This window comes from Mobula birostris, chromosome 1 (genome assembly GCF_030028105.1).
Source record: "Mobula birostris isolate sMobBir1 chromosome 1, sMobBir1.hap1, whole genome shotgun sequence".
Lineage (NCBI taxonomy): Eukaryota > Metazoa > Chordata > Chondrichthyes > Myliobatiformes > Myliobatidae > Mobula > Mobula birostris.
This window is the reverse complement of record NC_092370.1, coordinates 91001280-91022348: the sequence shown is the minus strand read 5'-3', so window position 1 is coordinate 91022348 and position 21069 is coordinate 91001280. Positions and strand designations below refer to the sequence as shown.

At 41.2% G+C, this 21069-nt stretch overlaps 1 protein-coding gene across 2 annotated transcripts in view; it reads left to right on the top strand.

Moving 5' to 3' along the window:
• Positions 1 to 515: 515 nt before the first annotated feature.
• The window catches only part of rab12 (RAB12, member RAS oncogene family), a 40784-nt gene continuing 20230 nt past the window's right edge, over positions 516 to 21069 (top strand). Inside the window, exon 1 of one of the 2 annotated variants that reach the window (XM_072259128.1) lies at positions 516 to 875. In XM_072259128.1, the coding sequence (XP_072115229.1) occupies positions 608 to 875 (268 nt within the window). In that variant the 5' untranslated portion in view covers positions 516 to 607. The remainder of the gene's footprint in view (positions 876 to 21069) is intronic. The other variant, XM_072259120.1, reaches the window with a different exon arrangement.

The window sequence follows — 21069 nt, the reverse complement described above, 5'->3', positions numbered from 1 at the left end:
CTTTTTCTCCCTCTGTCCCTCTGGATATAACTCTTGCCCATCCTCTGGGTCCCCCCCACCTTGTCTTTCTTCCCGGACCTCCTGTCCCATGATCCTCTCGTATCCCTTTTTGCCTATCACCTGTCCAGCTCTTGGCTCCATCCCTCCCCCTCCTGTCTTCTCCTATCATTTTGGATCTCCCCCTCCAACTTTCAAATCCCTTACTCACTCTTCCTTCAGTTAGTCCTGACGAAGGGTCTCGGCCTGAAACGTCGACTGCACCTCTTCCTACAGATGCTGCCTGGCCTGCTGCGTTCACCAGCAACTTTGATGTGTGTTGCTATTATATGAATCAATCTACTTTTAAATATATCCGCTAAAATTTGACATTTGTGCCCTGAGAAAATTGAGTTCATCATGTAATTGAACATATTTGGTTGCTTTTCCACCAACCTCCCACACGGGGCGATTTTGGTAATTAATATTAATGAGGAGTGGGCATGACGTAAGATGACCCTCGTGGTGCTGACTGGGATACTGGAAGAGTGCGGACAGTCAGCCTGGAGGAGATTTGTTGTTGGCGGAAGGAAGGGCGGAAGGGCTGGGGGTAGTTGAGAGTGGCGAGCCGATGGAGCGGGCAGCCGTGCCACGGAGGAAGGGGGTCGGTGGAGGCGGGGGGCTGAGCTCCAACTCCAGGTCCGTGTCGGCTAACAGTTTGTCGACCAGCGGCGGGGCTTCGCCGAGCCCGGCCAACTCCCGCCGCCGGAGGCAGCCGCCGCGGCCGGCCGACTATAAACTTCAGGTGATCATCATCGGCAGCCGGGGCGTGGGCAAGACCAGCTTGATGGAGCGCTTCACGGACGACACGTTCAGCGAGGCCTGCAAATCCACCGTCGGTATGTGGGGAAGGGAAGGAGGAGGTGGCGCCAGTTGGGCTTCGGGCCTTGCTGTTTCTCTGGCCGAAGCTCTGCTTATTGCCGGACTGTTTATTTTATAGACGCCCCCAGCCTGTCTGGGGTTACTGTGCTCCCCCGGTTACATCTCCTCCCCACACCAACCTGCCCAGCTCCACTATCCCAGCCTTTGCTACCTCACAGCCCAACCCCAGCAGGATGTTATCCAAGAGTGCTGGTCCCTTTAAACCTCATTTACTCTGGATAGGTAGACTAGATTTCCTGTGGTCTCTACCAGGAGTTTGGCACTTCTGTCATGGAGTCATAGCATAGAAACGGGCCCTTCGGTCCATCTAGTTTACGCCAAACTAGTCATATTGACCTGAGCCCGGAACGTAGCTCTCCATACTCCTCCCATCCATTACCTATTCAAATTTCTCATAATTGTTGAAATCAAACCCATCCACCACTTCTGTTGGCAGCTCGTTCCACACTCTCACCTTCTGAATGAAGAAGTTGCCTTTCATGTTCCCCTTAAACATTTCATCTTTCACAGTTACCACATGACCTCTAGTTCTAGAAAAAGCCTGCTTGCATTTATTCTATATACCTATACCATTCATAATTTTGTATTCTTGATCCTCTCCCTCTCCCTCTCCCTCTCCTTAGCCTTAGTGAATGAAGTCCTAACCTGTTCAACCTTTCCCTTTAACTCTGGTCCTGAAGTCCTGGCAACTCCCTTGTAAATTTTCTCTGCTCTCTTATTGGGGAATCAAGGGTCTGACAGCTGTGGACCTTTCTCCTTGTCCAGTCACTTTGGTTGGGGATTTGGCTCTGTTGTTCTTACGACTCAGGAGCTTGATAGTCTTGTGATCCACATGACACCACGATGCAGATGATGGGTTAACACAAACTGCTGGAGGAACGCAGCATTGTTAGGCAACATGTGCAGGAGGAAATAGACGGCTGACATTTTGGGTTCAGACCCTTCTTGTGGCCTTCCCTTCAATACTCCACAACTGTCACCATCCTGATCAGAGGGCTTGACTATTTGCAGGAAGCTAACCCTTTCCCTCGCGTAATGGTCCGCTTTTCTCCCTAGCTTCAGTCTTTTTTTGCCTCTCTTTCCACCAGAATTCTCCCAGAATACTCTACATGGTGTCTGATCTGCTAGTAACTCCTATTTTGGATATTGAAGTGTGGGGGACATATTTATTTGCAAATTTGACTTATTCACAAAGTAATTTATTAACTTTCCCAAATTAATCTTAATAGATTTTCAGATACTGCTTAGATCAACCTTTCTTCATAATATTGTACTTGGAGCTTCAATGTAAAGTGTTAATGATTGGGGTCAGAAACTATATTAAACATGTGAAAGCAACAAGTACTACCTAGAAAATTTTTTTTAAAAGCTGCAGTTACTGTTTACAAAAGCACCTGATAATGGAAATGCTCAGCAGTTCAGACGGCCCCCGTGGAAAGAGAACCAAATTACAGGTTAAAATAGTATGTTCTGCCTAGTACAGTCTTGTATAGTAGATGTTATGGCTCATCTTTGTGAATTTTGCTAGTATTTTGTGAAGAAAATGTTTATTCTATATCCCAGACAAAGCTGCAGTCTCATTGACTTGCATCCTCCATCCACTTTAGAGTTTATGAGCTTGGACTGTTTTGTATGGTTGGTCAGTCTCAGATAGCCATCTTCCATCCTCTCAGGCTACTAGAAATTCAGCTTCTTAGGTCATTTAGAGTTTTTTTGAACTGGATGAAAGTTGGAGAAAGCACCATCCTTGCTGATCTTGGCATTGTGTAAGCCTGTGTGCTTACTTCAGATTTTGTTTTGAAACATAATCCTTGGTATGATCAGAGGGAAACTAAACATCAGTTCTTCACTGACTGTGAGAAATAATGCAGTTCTGCATGAGATAGTAACTCCATTGTATTATGCTTAGAGCTGGTGTGCAATTCTAGGGATAGAAATGATGCATATTTTCCCAATTTCTCCTTCATTTCGTTGGGAGTGATCACCATGGAAAAATTTCATCTGAGGCTCACTGATAACCTCCCTGATTGCAGGCGAAAAGTTGCACCACCAGCTTTTCTCTGTTGATAATATGATTCAGTAATTCAGGGACAGCTTCTTCCCCTCTGCCATCCAATTTCTAAATGGACATTGAATTTGTAAAATTTCTGATTTTTCACTGCTTATCTTAATTTAACTATGTAATTTATATTTACATTAAACTTAGTGTAATTCAGTTTTTTCCTATATTTATCATGTATAGCATTGTACTGCTACTGCAAAGTTAATAAATCTTAGGCAGTGATTGAAAAATTTGCACAGTAGTTTGGAGTCAACTAGGGCATAATTGAAGTTGTACCTCAATGTAAGCATACCTTTGTAGTCTTTACACTTCAGTTACCAAAGCAGTGTCTGATTAAAATGCTGTTGAGGTGGCTTATCTGCTGTTCAGTAAACAGATTGAATGACACTGATGCATCCTGGAAAATGAGGTATGCTGAATGTGTTCAGACTACATGATCCCATGTGCTTGCAAAGTTCTCAGCAATATGAACTTCAGGCCCAGGATTGTGCTGCAGCATTAAAAGTATTGAAAATATTAAAGTCACGCAAGTTTGGTTATCAATATGCAGTCATCATTGAATTGGTGATTTTGTACTGCTTTTTGAGGATCAGATGTTTTAGCTTGGGGCAGTAGTGAAGCCTGGTGGATGCACTATTTTTCCCCAAGAAACTGGAGCAAAAAAAAATCAGGAAATAATTAACTTGAGTATAAAGAATAAGTGGTTGGGGTTATTGTAAAAGCCAAGAGGCAATACAATTTAAGCAAATAAAAATGGGGAGTAGAGTAAAAGGACAAGTTGCTGAAGGTCTTCGTAGGAATATTAGAGATTGGGACTGTGTAGCTGTGAAAAGGATAACGCCTGAATCAATGCCATTTGATCGCCCTTTGGTTTCAAACAAATAGATTATAATGTAGGAGGAATGAGCCTGTCAAGATATCAACTTGTAATTTTTTTCTCAATGTTTACTGAGTGTATTGGGAATAACGCCACTACTCTTTTTCAAAGATTCAATGTATATATCCATATGTACACTGAGGTGTGTTCTCTCCAGATAGCCATGAAAGTCACTCAGAGTGAAACATCAAACCCACCTCCCCCACACAAAAAAGAACGGCAACCCAATCATCAAACCCTCCACCCTCAGCACAAAAAAACTTAACAAGACGTAACAAGAACATTAACCCACCCCCCCCCCCCAACTCCCTACCCCCGCAGAACAAAACAGAAACAGGCAGAAACACAGAATATAAAAAACGTAAGTCTGAAAAAGTCCACGGTCCATAAATGCAATAGTCCAATTCATGAATCCAGAACCACAATAACACTCTCCGACATCATCGAAAGAGAGAGACACCACACAAGTGCAGAGGCCTATCTGCCTGCCACAGTGAGCTCCAGACGTTGATAGGTCGTTCACAAACTTATCTGGCAGCAGAGGGATCTATCAGCAATCAAAAAGCAGGCAGTCGGCACTGAACCCTGCATTTGCCTCAATGTCTCAATCTTCCTCGACGCTTTAATCAGCTATTAACGGATGCTTTAATCATCGAAATGAAGTCTGGCATCAGCTTGCATCCCATCTCTAGGTTTCTTCACCTCAAGGGCACTTGCTTCCCCGAATCTTCTCTGAGACAGCAAGGCGTTGGAGCACTCAATTGATCTCCGAACTGTAAATCTCAGGCTCTAACAGTTCCAGAAATACATTTAAGATGAAAAACAGGCGTAAAAGAAGTAAAATAGGCTGTTCCGTAGACTATCTGGAGGATGTCGACCGAGGGAGTTGTACACTGGAAGTAGCAGTATGGGCTTTTCCACATGCACCTTAAGAGTGCAAATTGGGCCTTAGTTCAACATTTCTTCTGAAGGCTGGTATCATCATCCTTCAGTACTGCACTGAAGAGTTATTTTAAGCATCAGTGCTTGTTTCTGAAGGAAGACATACTAGGATTCTGCTGATTCAGTGGTGAGATTCTACCAAATCCATAGTTGAGTTCGAACGGTACCATTCTCTCTGTGTCAGAGTTACTGATCGAAAAATAATTTTAACTTAAGGCTAAGAAGTAAAAATTAAGTGCTGTTGAATCTAATTGGCTTGGGAATGAAGTGAGTTAAATTGCCAAAGTTGAGTTGTATATACAATGGTTGCAAGAGGGGACAGATACGACAGTGGTATTGGAAATTGGATTTGGTGTGGTGGGATTGTTTACGGTAATCCAATTTGATAAATTTTCCATACTGAATAATTTACAATTTGTACAATATTTTTGTTTGCCCCAAACAATCTCAATCTTGAAAACAGCAGGCCAGGCAGCATCTTTAGGAAGAGGTACAGTTGGCAATTTGGGTCGGGACCCTTCGTCAGGACTAACTGAAAGAAGAGATAGTAAGAGATTTGAAAGTGGGGGACGGGGGGGGGATCTGAAATGATAGGAGAAGACAGGAGGGGAGAGGTGAATCTAAGAGCTGGAGAAGGGAGAGGATCATGGGACGGGAAGCCTGGGGAGAAGGAGAAGGGGGTAGGGGAGCCCAGAGGGTGGAGAGCAGGCAAGGAGTTATTGTGAGAGGGACAGAGGGAGAAGGAAAAAAAAGAGGGAAAATAAAAAATATATAAAATAAATAAGGGATGAGGTGTGAGGGGAGGACGGGCATTAACGGAAGTTAGAGAAGTCAATATTCATGCCATCAGGTTGGAGGCTACCCAGACGGAATATAAGGTGTTGTTCCTCCAACCTGAGTGTGGCTTCATCTTGACAGTAGAGGAGGCCGTGGATAGACATATCAGAATGGGAATGGGATGTGGAATTAAAATGTGTGGCCACTGGGAAATCCTGCTTTCTCTGGCGGACAGAGCATAGGTGTTCAGCGAAACGGTCTCCCAGCTGTGGAGCTGAATAGGCAGTCAATATTTTGGGTTGAGTTCCTTCGTCTGGACAGGACTAAATGAAGATTGGTTGAAGCAGGTCAGGTGATAATAACATCAGGGCTGATCATTAGCAAAGTGTTTGATAGAAATGACGTGTGAAAGATACAAGCATGATGATATGAAAGGGTTGATCTGAAGTTGGAAAAATCGTGTTCTTTCCAGAAAATTACAAAATGCCCAGACTATAGCCAAGATTGAGCCTAATCGTGGCAGTGGAAGAGCTTGCAGACAGATGAGTTGGAATAGAAGTGGGACTGAGTATTAAAGTGGAATACAACAGGAAGCTCAAGATCAACTCACAGACAGATCTAAGGCTACGTCCACACTAGACCGGATAATTTTGAAAATGCTGGTTTCGCTTAAAAACGATAGGCATCCACACCAAGCGTTTTTCAAAATATCTCCTTCCACATTAGAACGGATATTTGGGCAAATCTCCTCCTACTGGGCATGTGCAGGACACACAGAAAACAAGCGAAGAGGAAACGGTCTACTTGGTGCACATTTGTCCAGTTACGGAGTAGAAAAACTTAAAAAGGAATTGCTCTTGACTCTCGCGCAGGAGGACTTAAAACTAGAAAAAACAAATAATGGAGCGTATGGAGCCAACCAACAGGGAGTTCACGGACAGTATGACCCGGCTGACGACGAACACTGAAAAACTGACTAACTCTGTTGCATTAATAAAGCACCTTGTTAAATGTATAAAACATGTCTGCATCATTGTTATCTTGTATTTCCATACAATGTTACATTAGGCTGTTCATTTATTGTCTGAGAAGTACTTGCATAAATAGGTAAACCACCTTCATACAAGCAAGGACATAAAACTGGGCAAAGTGAATATACTTATTTATTCAGTAAGCTATGGTTCAAAGTATTTGGTCAGTAAATTTCTCACTCTTCTGGCTTCGTCTGGTTGCCGTCTGTTCTGAATTTGTTAGGTTGTGCGTTCAAGAAAACAATGAAATGCCACGCTGCCACCATCTGTTCTGGCACGTCACGACAGCGGTTTTAAAAAGCTTTGGTTACCCCGTACACACTAAATGGATATTAGGTGTTTTCAGATTTATTCACTCTGGAGACCGTTTCTGAAAATCTTAGTTTTCGGGGGATGAAAACGCCGTTTTAGTCTGGACGGAGGGTTAAAAGGAAGAGAAAAAGCTTCGGTTACGGATTTATCCAGTCTAGTATGGACGTAGCCTAAGTGCTCGGCAAAGTAAACACTCTATCTGTTTGGTTTCTCTAATGCAAAAGAGGCAAATGTACTTGCCCTGTGTGAATTGCCCTTAGCTCAAGTTAGCATTGTATTGCCTTTACTCAGATGAAATGTTTTTACTATACACCTTATTGGATCCCATTAAATTTCAGTATTGTCTTTAATTTTTTTTAAGCTGATGAAGCGTAACCTCATGGTATTAGGCTTTAGCCCTGAATAATTATTGTAAAACCCTTTCCAATTCATATTTGTTGAATCCGATCAAGAGTATAAGGAAATGAAGGTTAATTTTCTCATTTAACTATTCTTAAAATTTGCTGATGTTGCTTCCCTTCCTGATGCTCTTGTTCATTGTTTGCAACAACTTCCCTTTAAAATTTGGAACTTCAGTTCTGCCATTTTAAAAAAAAATCTTCTTGTAATTAGCGAGAACTATTTGCTGTTCTCAGATGTTATCAGAGTCTCTTTTCAACTTCCATTCCTGCTTTTTATTGGACCACTCAGTATTGATTGAAAATTTTCTTTATGGAGAATGGCTCCAGATTTTCTTAAAAGGGGAAGCCAATGTGTACTTATGATTTTTTTTCTCTGTTTTTATTAAATGTAGTCTATAATTTACAGCCTTGATTTGTTCTGTGACCAAGGAGGAAGGTAGGAAGTTTATCCATTGCAGTAACTATAGAAACTTAATGTTGCAGATTTTAAAATCACATTTTAGGGCATGGTTTGCAAAGAATATTATCCTATTGTGACTTAATTCCTTTTGCAAAACGCTCGGTCAGTTATCTGCTTGTATATGTTACTATGAGATGAAAAATAGGAAAGGGGTCAAAAAAGTCCAAGTGCTATTATACTGAGTGTACTGTTATGAACTCTCAATATAGTTGGAGCACAGAATGTTGCCATTCAGTCTATCATATTGTACTGACCCTCTGCAAGTGCAGTCTGGCTTGACCACCTGTCCTTTCCATTCCCTGTAGCCCTGCAAATTCTCTAGTGTCTGATACTTAACCAATTTATTTTGAATGTTGCAATCAAAATTGCTTCCACTACTGCCCTGTCAGTACATCCCATACCCTAACCATTCTCTTCATTTTATTAATTCCCTTGTGATAGTTTTGCTTCTTTTGCCAGTCTTCTTGTATTTTATGATCTATAGATCTTATTGCTTCTGCCATAGGAACATTATTCTTTCAGATCCTTTCCACATCTGCTCTATTCCAAGGAGAATATCCCCAACTTCTCTGATCTGTCTGCATAACATAAAACTTCCTTTCATGAAATAGTTTCAGTAAATCTTTTCTTTAGCCTCAAAAACCCTTGCATCTTGTCTAAGGTGTAGCACCCAGTATTGGGTACAATACTCCAGCTGAGCCTGCACTCGTATTTTATAAAGATTCATCATGACACTTGCTCATACACAGTTGCAAGAAAAAGTTGTGAACCTTTGATTTAATGAGAGGAAACAAGGCTACAGATCCTGAAACAAAAAAAAATCAAATTGCTAGAGGAACTCAGCAGATCAGGTAGGATCTATAGAGGGGAATGGTCAGTTGATGTTTCAAGTCAAGACACTTTGACCCAAAACATCAGCTGTCTATTTTTTCTCCACAGATGCTGCCTGACTAGATGTGTTCCTCCAGCAGTTTGGTTGTTTATTTTGGAACCGATGAAGCATAGTGTGAATCTCTTACAGCTTGGGATGTTGGAGTTCAAAGTTCAATTCTGGTACCAGCTGTAAGGGTTTTGTATGTTCTCCCCCTTGACCACATGGATTTCCTCTGGATGTGCTGGTTTCCTGTCAAACTCCAAAGACATACTGGTTAGTGAGTTTATTGGCCATCGTAAATAGCCCTGTAATTAGGCAATAGTTAAGTGATAGATTGCTAGGTGAAGCTTGATGGGCCGAAGGGCCTGTTTGACACTGTATCTCTCTTTTTTTAAGTAAGATATAAGAAGAATGTCAGGCAAAGACCCATCACAGCTACTGCTAATCAAGACATATTTTACAGGTTATGTGCAAACTCAACTGTGCATTGTAAAATCTATGAAGTGGGTCTGGCAAAAATGTGCAAGCCCCCAGTTCTATCATTTTAGTAATGGGAAGAGATAGTAAACATTAACAATGGAGTACATTTGCAAAAAAAAAAGGCTTATGAACCCTTTGAGGTTACCTGGTTTTTTGCATTTATTACTCATAAAATGTGGTCTGATCTTCATCTAAGTCACGGTAATAGACAATCTGTTTCAACTAATAACACAAAAACAGTTAAATTTTTCATATTTATCATTTCATGTTTAATCATTCATAGTCATGGCTGGAAGAAGTATGTGAACCCTTGTACTTAGTAACTGGCAGAACCTCATTTAGCAGCAATAACCTCCACGAAACTTTTCCTGTAACTGCTGATCAGACTTGTACAATGGTGAGGAGGAATTTTAGACCATTCCTCCGTGCAGAACTGTTTCAATTCATCAATATTTCTGGGATACCTTGCATGAACTGCTCTCTTCAAGTAATGCCACAGCATCTCAATTGGGTTAAGGTTTGGACTCTGACACGGCAATTCCAAAACACAAATTTTCTTCTTTTTAAACCATTCTATTGTTGATTACTTTTGTGTTTCGGATCATTGTCATCTTGCATCAACCAACTTCTATTAAGCTTCAGGTGATGGACTGCTACCCTGACATTCTCCTGTAAAATGTCTTCAATCAGAGTCAGGTTTATTATCACCAGCAGATGATGTGAGATTTGTTAACTTAGCAGCAGCAGCACCAGTTCAATGTAATACATAATCTCGCAGAGAGGAAAAAAATATGAAAATATAAAAATAAAAAATATAAAATAATAATAAATAAACAAGTAAATTAGTTACATGTATTGAATAGATTTAAAAATGTGCAAAAATATATATTTTTTTAAAAAGTGAGTTAGTGTCCAAAGCTTCAATGTTCATTTAGGAATCGGATGGCAGAGGGGAAGAAGCTGTTCCTGAATCGCTGAGTGTGTGCCTTCAGGCTTCTGTACCTCCTACCTGATGGTAACAGTGAGAAAAGGGCATGCCCTGGGTGCTGGAGATCCTTAATAATGGACGCTGCCATTCTGAGACACTGCTCCCTGGGTACTTTGTAGGCTAGAACTCAAGATGGAGCTGACTAGATTTATTACCTTCTGCAGCTTCACCTGGTCCTGTGCAGTAGCCCCTCTATACCAGACAGTGATGCAGCCTGTCAGAATGCTCTCCATGGTACAACTATAGAAGCTTTTGAGTGTATTTGTTGACATGCCAAATTTCTTCAAGCTCCTAATATAGTCGCTGTCTTGCCTTTATAACTACATGGATATGTTGGGACCAGGTTGGATCCTCAGAGATTGACACCCAGGAACTTGAAGCTGCTCACTCTCTCCACTTTTGATCCCTCTATGAGGATTGGTACGTGTTCCTTTGTCTTACCCGTCCTGAAGTCCACAATCAGCTCTTTCATCTTACTGACGTTCAGTGTCAGGTTATTGCTATGGCAGCACTCCACTAGTTGGCATATCTCACTCCTGTACGCCCCCTCGTCACCACCTGAGATTCTACCAACAATGGTTGTATTGTCAGCAAATTTATAGATGTATTTGAGTTATGCCTAACCACACAGTCATGTGTATATAGAGAGTAGAGCAGTGGACTAAGCACACACCCCACGGTGTGCCAGTGTTGATCGTCAACAGGAAGAATATGTTATCACCAATCCGCACACATTGTGGACTTCCAGTTAGGAAGTCGAGCATCCAATTACAGAGTGAGGTACAGAGACCCGGGTTCTGCAACTTCTCAATCAGGATTGTGGGAATGATGGTATTAAATGCTGAGCTCTAGTTGATGAACAGCATCCTGACGTAGGTGTTTGTGTTGTCCAGGTGCTCGAAAGCCATGTGGAGAGCCACTGAGATTGCATCTGCCATTGACCTACTGTGGCGATAGGCAAATTGCAGTGGGTCCAGGTCCTTCCTGAGGCAAGAGTTCAATCTAGTCATGACCAACCTCTCAAAGCATTCCATCACCATCAATGTGAGTGCTACCGGGCGATAGTCATTAAGGCAGCCCACATTATTCTTCTGCACTGGTATAATTGTTGCTTTTTTGAAGCAAGTGGGAACTTCCACCCGTAGCAGATAAAGGTTGAAAATGTCCTTGAATACTCCCGCTAGTTGGTTGGCACAGTTTTTCAGAGCCTTACCAGGTACTTCATCGGGATTTTCCGCCTTGCGAGGGTTCACTCTCTTTAAAGGCAGTCTAACATCGGCCTCTGAGACAGAGATCACGGGGTCATCAGGTACAACAGGGTTCTTCACAACTGTAGTTGTGTTCTCCCTTTCAAAGCATTCATAGAAGTTGTTGAGTTCATCTGGTAGTGAAGCATCGCTGCCATTCATGCTATTAGGTTTCGCTTTGTAGGAAGTACAATTTTGAATTCGTTGTTTCCTCAACGATTGCAGTCTGCCCAGGTCCTGAGGCAGCAAAGCAGATCCAAACCCTGATGCTCGTTCCACCATGCTTCACAGTTGGGATGAGGTTTTGGTGTACATGTGCACTGTTCTTTTTCCTCCAAACATTGCAGTGTACATTTCTGCCAGAAAGTGCAGCTTTTGTCCCGTGTGCCCACAGGACGTTGTCCCAGAAGTGTTGTGGATTATCCGGGTGGTCTTTGTACGTGCAGTAATTTTTTTTTTATTTTTGGAGAGCAGTGGTTTCCTCCTTGGTGTCCTTCCATGAACACCATTCTTGTTCAGTGTTTTTCTTAAATAGCGGACATATGCACAGAGTTTTTAGCAAGTTCTAGAGATTTCTGCAGATCTTCCACCGTTACCCTTGGATTCTTTTCACCTCCTTCAGAATTGCACATTGTGCTCTTGGGTATGATCTTTGCAGGATGCCCACTCCTAGGGAGAGTAGCAACCGTACTGAATTTCCTCCATTTGTGGACAATTTCTCTTGCTGTTGACTGATAAACACTCGGGTCTTTAGAAATGCTTTTGTATCCTTTTCTAGCTTTGTGCATCTGAGGTCTCCTGAAAGTTGTTTTGATCAAGGCATGCTGCACATAAACAGATCTTTCTTGAGAAGAGCAGGCTCTGTCAATAACCTGACTTCGTGTATCTATTTTATAGGGCAGGGTACCTCTACCTCTCCCTCCAATCTCATCTTATTGATTGGAACACCCGACTCCAAATAGCTTTTGTAGCAGGTATTCCAGTCAATGAGATGTACCCCAGAGGTTCACATACTCCTTTGAACCTAGACTGCGATTGCTTAATTGACGTACAAGAAGTAGTGCAGTTGTTTGTGTGTGTTAGTTTAGGCAGATTGTGTTTGTCTGTTTTGTGACTTTGGAGAAATTTAGACCACATTTTATGAATAATTAATGCAGATGCTCAAGTCCCTTATTCAACCTGTCTAAATGTGGTGAACATTAGGACCCAGCGGCGGAGCTCTGAACCCGCAGTGTTTCTGTTCACGAAAATAATCACAATTACGATTTAAAATGAAGTGGAAATAATAAAGCGATCGGAAAGAGGTGAAATGCCATCGGTCATTGGAAAAGCGTTAGGCTACAGTTGGTCAACGATTGGAACAATTTTAAAGGATAAAATGAGAAAGGCCCTGCCCCGATGAAAGCTACAATTATCACTAAGCAACACGGTGGTTTAATTATTGGGTTTTGGGATTTTGGGTTTTTGATCCTCCACATCAACCCGACACAGATGGAGAGTGTGCTCGGGAGCAGTCTGTCACTGGATAAAACTCGGGAATTTCTGTTCCCCAGCCTGGCGCTGAAACATACGTTTCTTAAGTGTTTTATATGCATGGAAAGCTAAAATATATACTATGTGCTAAGACAAACATTTGACTAATCAACGCTAAATAATACTGGATGTACCTGTTCCGACTTACTTAGTAAAAGAAGTTCCATTTTTTTTCCAATCCCGATCCACGGTAACCTACGCACATCCTCCCGTATCATCTCTAAATACCTAATACAATGTAAATGCTATGTAAAATAGTTGTAATACTGCATTGTTTAGGGAATAATAACAAGAAAAAAAAGTCTGTACATGTTCGAACAACAAGTGCTGGAAGAGCACTTCTGGGTTTTCTCAATTTGCGGTTGGTTGAATTCACGCACGCGGAACTCGCGGATAAGGAGGGCCAACTGTAATTTTACTTGCAACTGTATATGCATGGAAGCAAAGGATATGTCTGTTACTAAATTACTATATTACAACAGGCTTCGAGAAAGTTTATAATATAGAATGATGAGCAGCCCTCAGTGGATAAATTACTTAATTCAAATGAGATACCTGTACACCTGACGTTGCTGAAGGAAGGGAGGGACAGAATTACAGGGCCATTCCTGTAATCTTCCAAATATTTAAAGAAACAAGGACAGTACAAATGTTATACTTGTACATAAAGGTGTTGGTATGAATTCAATTGTATGTAATTCCTTAATGTAACCTCTGGTTGGAAAATGCCAGAATTAGGCATGGATTTAATAGTCATTTTGTGGTGTGGGTTAATTAAAAAAAAAAATTGATTTCTGAAAAAGAAATTATATTTTGGCATTTATTTTCATATTTTTAATGGAACAAAGCATTGATGAGGGAAATGCAATTGCTGTGGTATATGCAAAGGTATTTGAAAATGTGCTGCATAATCGACTTGGCAAAAAGGTGGAAAGCAGTTTTGAATTGTGCTGCTGTTTATTTCTTGCTAAATATCAATGACAAAAATCACTTTTTTGAACACGAACACATAACTGACAATTTTTTAAAAACTGTTCGCTGTAAGCACAGTATAGTGTCTTAACAGCCATGCAATTGTGTATGACTGACACTAGTTAGAAACCGTTCCGTAGCAGTCTCCAGTCCCAATTCAGCAACGTCGTGTCACAGATACACCCTAACCTCGTTAGATGCAGGGGATACGTTCCTCAAAGTCGATGCATAATGTGAATAATTATTTAAATGGAGAAAATAGGGATGCGTTCTTGAGGGCCACCTAAATATGTTTTATCTGTAATTTATTCACATTTTCATACCAATATGACACAAAAGCAGTACCACAAGGCAACACTTGTTTTATATTTCATCAATTTAAGGTAATATTCAACGTAATAATTTATAGAAAGTTAACATACTAGGGTGTACAGTATGCACCAACAGTGGCAAGTGTGTTCGCTGTGGGAGATGAGTGGTTGTTGTGGTGTCGGACAGCTTTACATGGATGAGGTAGATGGTTGTGTGTCGCAGGATCATCAAGGACAGCAACGGGTGAAGGAAGGCTCACAAAACTCTCAGTACTGCCGGCAGCAGGAGATGACACTGGTTTGAAGAAAGTGGTGAGGATTGTTTGCTTGGCAGCATTTTGTTTTTCAGCATAAATTTGCTTGTAGGGAAGAGGGCTTGACTGCAGGGAATGACTGAAATGCTGACTCCGTTCTAAACATGGGTCCATGTCCATCGCCATTTGTGCCAAGTGTTCCACAGCCTTAAAAAAAAAAATCCTGCCAGTTGCTTCAGAGTGAAAGACCTGACCTCTTTCCAGGATTCATCACTGCTGTTGATGGCATGTCTGATGTTGAAGGACTTCCGCCATTCCCTCACCATTGGTAAGTTCCTGGGATTTTCAAAATCATCTGTTGCTTGCAGCATCTGAGAGACAGTTTGCCGTAAAAAAGTCGCCTTGAATGTGGATATCACACCTTGGTCGAGTGGTTGAATCAACGATGTTATGTTAGGCGGCAGGAAATGCACTATTATGTTAGGATGATTGCTGTCCAGATGTTTAGGACGGGCTGGCGCATTGTCAAGCAACAAAAGAACTTTAAAAGCAAGATTCTGTTCCCGGCAGCAGTGTTCAGCCTCAACAGCAAGATGATTAGCAAACCAATCTTCAAAGATTTGACCAGTGACCCATGCTTTCTTGTTAGCTGCCCAGCGGACAGGAAGCATATTCTTACTCAAACCCTTAAGAGCACGGGGGTTAAGTGAATGGTAAACTAAGAGAGACTTCATCTTACAGTCTCCTTCGACATTGGAACACATAAGCAAAGTCAGTCTATCCTTTGCTGCCTTAGAACCTGACACAGTTTTTTCATCCTTACTTATGTACCTGCGTTTCAGCATATGCTTCCGAAAAAGCCCAGTCTCGTCTGCATTAAACACCTGCTTTGGTGTGATGCCTAACTCAGCTATCATAGCCCGCAACTGCACAGGGTAGCGTCCCAGAGCTGTGTTACCTTCACCTGACGCTGCCCTGTTTATAATTTCCAACTTTTTTTCCAAATGTTAAAGCAGTTCTCTGCCGCTTGGCTGATGGCCCAGGACTTGACATCGGATGCTTAGGAGACATAGTTAAATATTTCAAGCGCAAGATCACTGCACCGTAGGTAAAAACACAAAAGTTTAAGAGCGCAAGATCACACATCCATATATTGCCAAAACCAATGCGAGACTGGCGGGAGTGAGACTGTGAGGGATGTGCACGTGACTTGTATTGGCGGGAAAGCAGTGCTGCTCGCATAACTGTGAGTTTTGGATGTATATAACGAGAAGTTGGTAGAAATAGGTTCCTCGCATAACTGTGAATCTGCATTGTCTGAAGATGCATATAATGAGGATAGGGTGTAAGCAGCTACACCAATTAGTTAATAGCCCAATTAACTAGAATCCAATGTGTGTTGATATATGTGTATATTATTATGTAATTTACAGTATTTTATGTATTACATTGTATTGCCACAAAGTACAAGTTTCACAACATATATCAGTGATCATAATAAACCTGATTTGGATTCTGAAAATCTAGCTTTCTCTCTGTCCTTCATCTTTCTGTGCGACTTAAAACAAGTTTGTTTTTAAGCTTTTCCTCACTCTACTTGTATAATGCAACTGAAGTATTAACTCTGTGTCTCTTCAATTGTTGATTGACCTGCTGAGTATCTCCCATCATTTTGCTTTTCTGTTTAAACTAATCTTAGTGTCCAGGGCTAGTCTAGGAGCATGTAGGAGCTTGCCCAAAGATGGGGAGCTAGCAAAGTAAAATCTCCAATTAAACAACTCACCAATGCCCCACATTCTTAACCCGCCAAATCAAATTATCGTGGACAGAAAAGTTTGAATAAGGAAGGACGTACATGCCCCTCCAAAGATCATCAGATACATCATTGTGTACAAGCTCTATTATAGCTTTTCAAATGTTCATTCAGGGACTCGCTAAAAGGCAATAGAATAGCTTTTCAAAAGTTCATACAGGGACTTTTTTTTTAAAAGGTAGTCAAGGTTTACAGTACAACAAGATTTATGTGAATGCCTGACTCCAACTCAACCTGCTCTCCTTCAGCTGGTCTCCAGTGGTCCAGATCTGTTCTGTTTACCTGATGCTGTGGAGATGATTGCTCACCTATTTCCCGTGGCAGGTAATGTAGCTGCTCTGTCACGGGTCACTGCTGCTGTTTCTCACTCTCACTGCTGTTTAGTTTTGTTTCTCTGGGTGTTTCATGAATTCAGGCATCCTGCTCTCTAACCATCTCCTATTATGAGTCACGAGTGGTAGAGCTGGAAAAGAGACCTACAGCCATCAGCTATTCATTTTACACAGACACATGCACACTAACAAGAGAAATTCTGTAGATGCTGGCAATCCAAGCAACACACACAAAAGTTTGGAGGAACTCAGCAGGCCAGGCAGCATCTATGGAAAAGAGTAAACAGTCGATGTTTCAGTCTGAGACCCTTCAGGATTGCACATGATTCTAGCTTAATGGGGCTAGCAGGGGCCTCAATTAGCTGAAGTTTTATGATTATTATTTATTTTTGTATTTGCACGCTGGTTGAACGCCTGGTCGGTGCAATCTTTCATTGATTCCATTATTGTTATTATTCTATTATGGATTTATTAAGTATGCCCACTAGAAAATGAATCTTGGGTTTGTATATGGTGACATGTGTATGTACTTCGATAATACATTTACTTTGAATTTTAAGGTTTCATGGCAATAGTTAAAATGATGTAAAAAAGACAAACTGAATAACAAATTATGTATTTAAATGAAATGCAGAACAAATTAGAACACTACCAATAATACTACAATACTATAAAACACTATATTCGTTCCTAATGGTTATCACTGGAGAAATTCATCCTATGTGTGCAATGAAAAAATCAGTGCAGACACAGTGTGGATAATGGACTACCTTCATACAATGCTTTCAACAATTGCATCCTCCAAATCTTCATTGTCATTGTAACATTCAAGATGATTATTGATAACTTCAAATTCTTCATAGTTTCTAACTTACTGAAGTAGTGAAATCATTTCATTTTCACCCCCAGCTATTTCTGGCATCTCTAAGTCTGAATGCTTGAAACCACAATGACCAAAACAGTTCTGAATTGTCTTGCTGCTTATTTCTCGCCAATTATCAATGACAAAAATAGTCACTGCTTTTTGAACACAAGCACACACAACTGATGCTATTTAAAAACTGTTCACTCTAAGCATGGGGTAGTGTCTAATGGCCACAAGCATATGCAACTGACGCTAGTTAGAACCTGTTCAGCTACAGTTTCTTGTCCCAACTAAGTGGCAAAGTGTCCCAAATAAACAAAGGGAATCCTGACAATTTTCTCTTAAGTTTTATTTTTTAAGTTTTCCCAGTAATTAATGGCTAACTGATTAACTGATGGTCCATTTAAATGGAGCCCACTGTATTCATTCAAGCGATGTTGGATTCGCATGCTAATCCAGTTTTAATGCCTTTTCCTATTTGCCCTCAAAGGTGTTGGGAAAACTGCACTCTTGAACCACTGCAGTTCTTGAGGTATTAAAGAATTTCAGGTTTTTGACTCCGTGACTGTAAAGTCAGGTGGTGTGTGTAGTGGAGGGTACCGTCCACAGGCTGCTTCTCATGCTTTAGTTGACTTTGTCCTTCTAGCTGTAGTGATAATGTTGCAGCTCTATAAAACTCTGTTTAGACCACAATTGGAATATTGTTTTCAGTTCTGGTCACCTCATTAAAGGAAAAATGTGGAAGCTTTAGCGACAATACAGAGGAGATTTGCCAGGATGCTGCCCGGACTAGAGGGCGTAATTTTAAGGTGTTTGGAGGAAAATGTAGGGAAGATGTCAGTTAAGGTCTTTCCACAGAGTAGTGGGTGTGTGGAACGCCCTGCCAGGGTTGGTGGTAAAGAGGGAGATTGGAGGGATTTAAGAAACTTAGATATACACATGGATGATAGAAGATGGAGGCTTATGTCAGAGAAAAGGGTTAGATTGATGTTAGGGTAAGTTAAAAGGTTGGTGCAACTTTGTGGACTGAGAGGCTTGTAGTCTGCTGTAGTGTTCTAGATGTGAGTTAAACCTGTTGAATATTGTAAGGCCCAGGTAGTGTGAACCTAGAGAGGATATTTCCCATAGTGGAAAGAGTCTAGGACCAGAGAACACAGCCGCAAAATTGAAGGATGTCCCTTCAGGACAGAGATGAAGGGGCATTTCTTTAGCCAGAGGATGGTGAATCTGTGAAGTTCATTGCCATAGATGGCTGCAGAGATCAATTCATTGGGTATATTTGAAGCAGAGGTTGATAGGTTATTGATTAGTAAGGGTGTCAAAGGTTACAGTGAGAAGGTGGGAGAATTGGGTTGAGAGGGATAGTAAAGTAGCTGTGATTGAATAGCAGAGCAGACTTAGTGAGCCAAACAGCCTAATTCTGCTCCTATGTCTTATGGTGTGGAAAGTGCTGTCTCAGGAGTCTTGAGTCTTGTTGAGTTACTGCAGTGCATCCTGTAGGTGGAACAAACTGATAATGGTGGAGAGAGTGAATGGTCATGGATGGGTCTCAATCACATCAGCTGTTTTAATGCTACTGCTTTAATCCCATTTCATTCTCCGTATATTCTCATTGGTTCGCTTCTCTAGCCCCCCCCCCCCACCCCCGGCCCCACTTCCCACCTCCACTATATTACTCGAGTACAACTAGAGGCAATTAAAGGTAGCCTATTATCCGACCAATCTGCATGTCTTAGTGGTGTGGGAAGAAACTGGAGGATTTGGGAGAAACCCACATAGTCACAGGGAGAATGAGGAACAACACCAGAGATCAGGATTGAACCCAAGTGATAGAGCTGTAAGGCAGCAGCTCTACCACCTGCATCACTGCCCAATTATCTCTCTCATCCTTTCCCAACAGGTGTCTGCTCCAGTGCAATGCATATTTAACTTAAACAAGAATCTGATACCCTTTGAAGTTGGAATTCTAATAATCTATTTTAATTATCTTACAAACATAAGATTTTGATGCGTAAGCAATGTTTTTATTTGTATGATTCATTTTGCATTTTATCAATTATATTCAACAAAATGCAGTTTTCAAAATATGAGCAGAATAAGGGTTTCAGTTACTGCATCTATAAAGCATTTTCAAGCTTCACATGTTGACGTGTAGTTAGCTGGATTATATTGCCTTGGTTTCAGTCTTGATAAGAAAGAATGTTATGAACGCTTTGAATTCTTTCAGAAGTGGCCAGGAAAGAAGAGCTTATGGGGATGTTTTACATTGTGTAGAGTATCAGCTGAGTTCTCTTTGCTGTCTTGGATTTCCCAGAAGTAAGGGAGATGTTGGTGGATGATAATGAGGTTCACCATTGAGTAGGATGTCAGAGATACTAGCTTTGTTGTGTCTACCTGCAGATTGAGATTAGGTCCAGAAGCAGATATATATTATCTCACAAGAGATTCTGAAGGTGCTCAAAATCCCGAGCAACAAACACAAGAATGCTGGAGGGACTCAGCAGGCCAGGCAGCATCTGCTGATGTTTCAGGCTGAGACACACGCCATCAGGACTTGTGAATATCATCTATGTCAATCATTGAATACTCTGCGGATGTCAATTGTTGCATCCTACATCAGAGACTTGAGAGCTTCGTCATATTCTGTAACAAGCTGCAGAGAGAGTTAGATGAGATCATTGAACAACCATGTGGGTCTGTGACAATTAGCAATTTGTTTATGCAAATACAGCACAAATATAGTAAGCTTTACAAATATAGTTGTTGGGCATACTCATTATCTTTCAGTGATTTGCTGGTGGAATAATTCTTCAGCAAATGAGAAGTCTGCAAAGATGATCTGGGATTGTAATGATATTCCAGTATCAACACAGTGAGGTTGTTGGAGCTCCTTCTGTATTGGTTCAAAGCTTTGCACACTCTGTCCTTTTCTGATCAAACAGAAAGACTCAAGTTTGTGTGAAGTTTTTAAGAAATTACGGAACACTTTGGAACTAATGAAGTCGAAAGTACATTGTAACGTAGAAAATGTTCATCTGAGCTACTACATATTAATTCCCTGTGCAAGTACTGCAAAATCTCTGCTACTGGAAGAGTGATCAGGTTCAATGCTGATGATTTTGTTGCAATTTTCTCCATTAAGACTGTTATTACTGCTTTGAGGGGAAATGTAAAAGTAATTTATTGGAGTTAGCTGCATCTGATGGCCATTGGGGTTGTGTATGTGCTATCTATTTTCCAGACTGACTTTGTAAATAGCATCCGGTTACAGCAGATGACGGTAAATACTGTTCCTTCAGCATGGTGATAAGTTTAGTCATAGTCTATAACGATAAAAATAATACAGGATGTCACTAATGTAATTAAATAGTACTCATTGAAAAAATAAATTCAATATCTTAGGCAGTCCTTAAGCATCAAGAATACATTACTTCTACCACAGTTTTGTGGGTTTTGGGGTGGCTGATGGAGACCAATGTGGGAACTGTTGACTCTTCCACAGATAGGGCAGGTAGTAGCCAGTGATGCAGGTGAGTGGTTAAGTTTGTGAGAAAGGAGAAGAATAGCCCTTAACTCGGCAGTGGAGTTGTAGGGGCACCATCGTGACGGTGTTTCCGTGG